At 46.7% G+C, this 2,135-nt stretch overlaps 1 protein-coding gene across 1 annotated transcript in view; it reads left to right on the plus strand.

The window, feature by feature from the left end:
- The window catches only part of SLC23A2 (solute carrier family 23 member 2), a 116,142-nt gene that overhangs the window by 98,380 nt on the left and 15,627 nt on the right, over window positions 1-2,135 (plus strand). The window contains exons 11-12 of the mRNA XM_077766914.1: window positions 98-218; window positions 704-860. Coding sequence (XP_077623040.1) covers window positions 98-218; window positions 704-860 — 278 coding nt within the window. The remainder of the gene's footprint in view (window positions 1-97; window positions 219-703; window positions 861-2,135) is intronic.

Consider the following 2,135-nt stretch of genomic DNA (forward strand, 5'->3'; position numbering starts at 1 on the left):
TCTCTCTCTCTCTCTCTCTCTCTCTCTCTCTCTCTCTCTCTCTCTCTCTCTCTCTCTCTCTCTCTGTGTGTGTGTCTCTGTCTCCCCCCCTCGCCAGGACAATTTTCCTAGTATTACTGTTTTCACAATATGCCAGGAATGTGAAGTTTCCTCTCCCAATTTACAAATCCAAGAAAGGATGGACTGCATACAAGTTACAGCTTTTCAAAATGTTCCCTGTGAGTAGTCGCTTTTTTTTTTCTGACCATATTGCCTTTGTTTACGTGAAAAGGAAGTTTTAAGCAGGCCTTCCTGGGGGAGCTGTGTCTGGGTGGCGATATCAGGGTGCTAAGGACCACACATCGTCGTGGACCTAAGGTTTGACAGTAGAAGGTTCTGAATCTGCAGCCGTTTCAGGCATGTGAAGGAGGGAGGACACAGTTCTTAGGACAGAGGGCAGTCTGTGTCTGCGTGGCCTCTGCAAGCACATTGTCCATTACTCTTATTTTCTAGCCAGACGTGGCGTTAAAATAACCTTGTCCTGCATAAAAGTGCTCTCTCTGAATGAGATTCCACCCAAGGAATAGGCTTCCAGCAGATCTGTGATGTGTTTTTTTCTGCAAAGTACGGATGATAGTGGAAGTTGTGGGGTCTGATGCTAGAAGGCGTGTGTTTTGCCACCACTTCTGTTGGCCTCACGGTGCTTTTCCCTTGGACACTTTAGATCATCCTGGCCATCCTTGTGTCCTGGCTGCTGTGCTTCATCTTCACGGTGACAGATGTCTTCCCTCCCGACAGCACCAAGTATGGCTTCTACGCTCGAACAGATGCCAGGCAGGGCGTGCTTCTGGTAGCCCCGTGGTTTAAGGTCCCATACCCATGTAAGTATTCTGGTGCCAGAGGGAGAGGGGGCCAGGAGCTCGCCAGGGCCCCACGTAGAGGAGCTGGAAGATGGCAGAAGGCTCTGCAGCGTGAAAAGCCTTCTTTGTCCTAGAATGCCCCATGAAGGGCTTACTAGTAGGAGGCTTTGACCGTGAAAGCGGGGACACACTGTCCCCAGAGGGCTGTAGTTAATACACAGAGACTAACCAGCCCCTTGCACAGATTAACTAGTCCCTTGGTTCCACTGGGATGAAATCCCGGACAAGGGGTCTCTTGCCAGGTTTGAAGAAGGCAAGTATCGAGCTGCATAGTGCCTAAGCCGCCAAAACTGAGCAGGAGGGGCCCTGAGGATTAGCAAGCCGGCTGCTCGAGCATGATGGGATTTGCGTAATCTTTTAATGGGTAGCTATAATCTTTGTTTTTTATTTGGTCACAGCTGTCAGAAGTAAACTGATATTCGCTGGTGGGTGGAAGATGGGTCTTAAGTTATAATTTAAGTGTTGGGTAACTCTTGGCAAAGTGTGTGTGTGTAGGGGGGTGCAGTCCCAAGCTGAGGTATCCCTTGGATCCACACACAGTACTTTCTAGGCCTCAGCCCCCAAAATGACTTGTGTGATTCCAATTGTTATTAACACTTGGTTGTTCTATGGTAAAGACTCTGTTCCTGGCATTTGGAAATTTTAATTAGAACCCAAACCTGTCCTGGGTTGGGTTATGTTGATTTACTTCCCAGTTTAGCAGTCACATCTTCACATCTTACGATGATATGGAGAAAAAGCAGGAAAAGCCGAGAATATTAAGATTGGGTCCAAGAAAACTGTTCCAAGCATGTAAATGGCACTGATTTGGGCAGTCGTTCATTGCATGGTTGACACATTTATACTTTACGAAATTTACTCTTTCTAAACTAACTGTCTAGAGACACCTGCGTGCCTCAAGCGGCTAAGCCACTGACTCTTGATTTCAACTCAGGTCAGGATCAGGATCTCAGTTTGTGAGTTCAGAGACCCGAGTTGGGCTCTATACTGACAGTGCAGGGCCTGCTTGGGATTCTCTCTCTTTCCCTGCCTCTCTCTGCCTCTCTCCTGCTTGCTCTCTCTCTCAAAAATAAAAAACATTTAAAAATAAAAGAATCTTCTCACCAGATCATATGGTCTAACTAGGTATTTATGTATACCTGCCCTTCCCCACCCCCCAAAAAAGAATAACTGCATGATTTGTAAACATATAATCTGAGGTAAAATGAGATGAAATCAATTTATAAAGCAGTTGGG

This window comes from Crocuta crocuta, unplaced genomic scaffold (genome assembly GCF_008692635.1).
Source record: "Crocuta crocuta isolate KB4526 unplaced genomic scaffold, BGI_CrCroc_1.0 scaffold15, whole genome shotgun sequence".
In the NCBI taxonomy this organism is placed as follows: domain Eukaryota; kingdom Metazoa; phylum Chordata; class Mammalia; order Carnivora; family Hyaenidae; genus Crocuta; species Crocuta crocuta.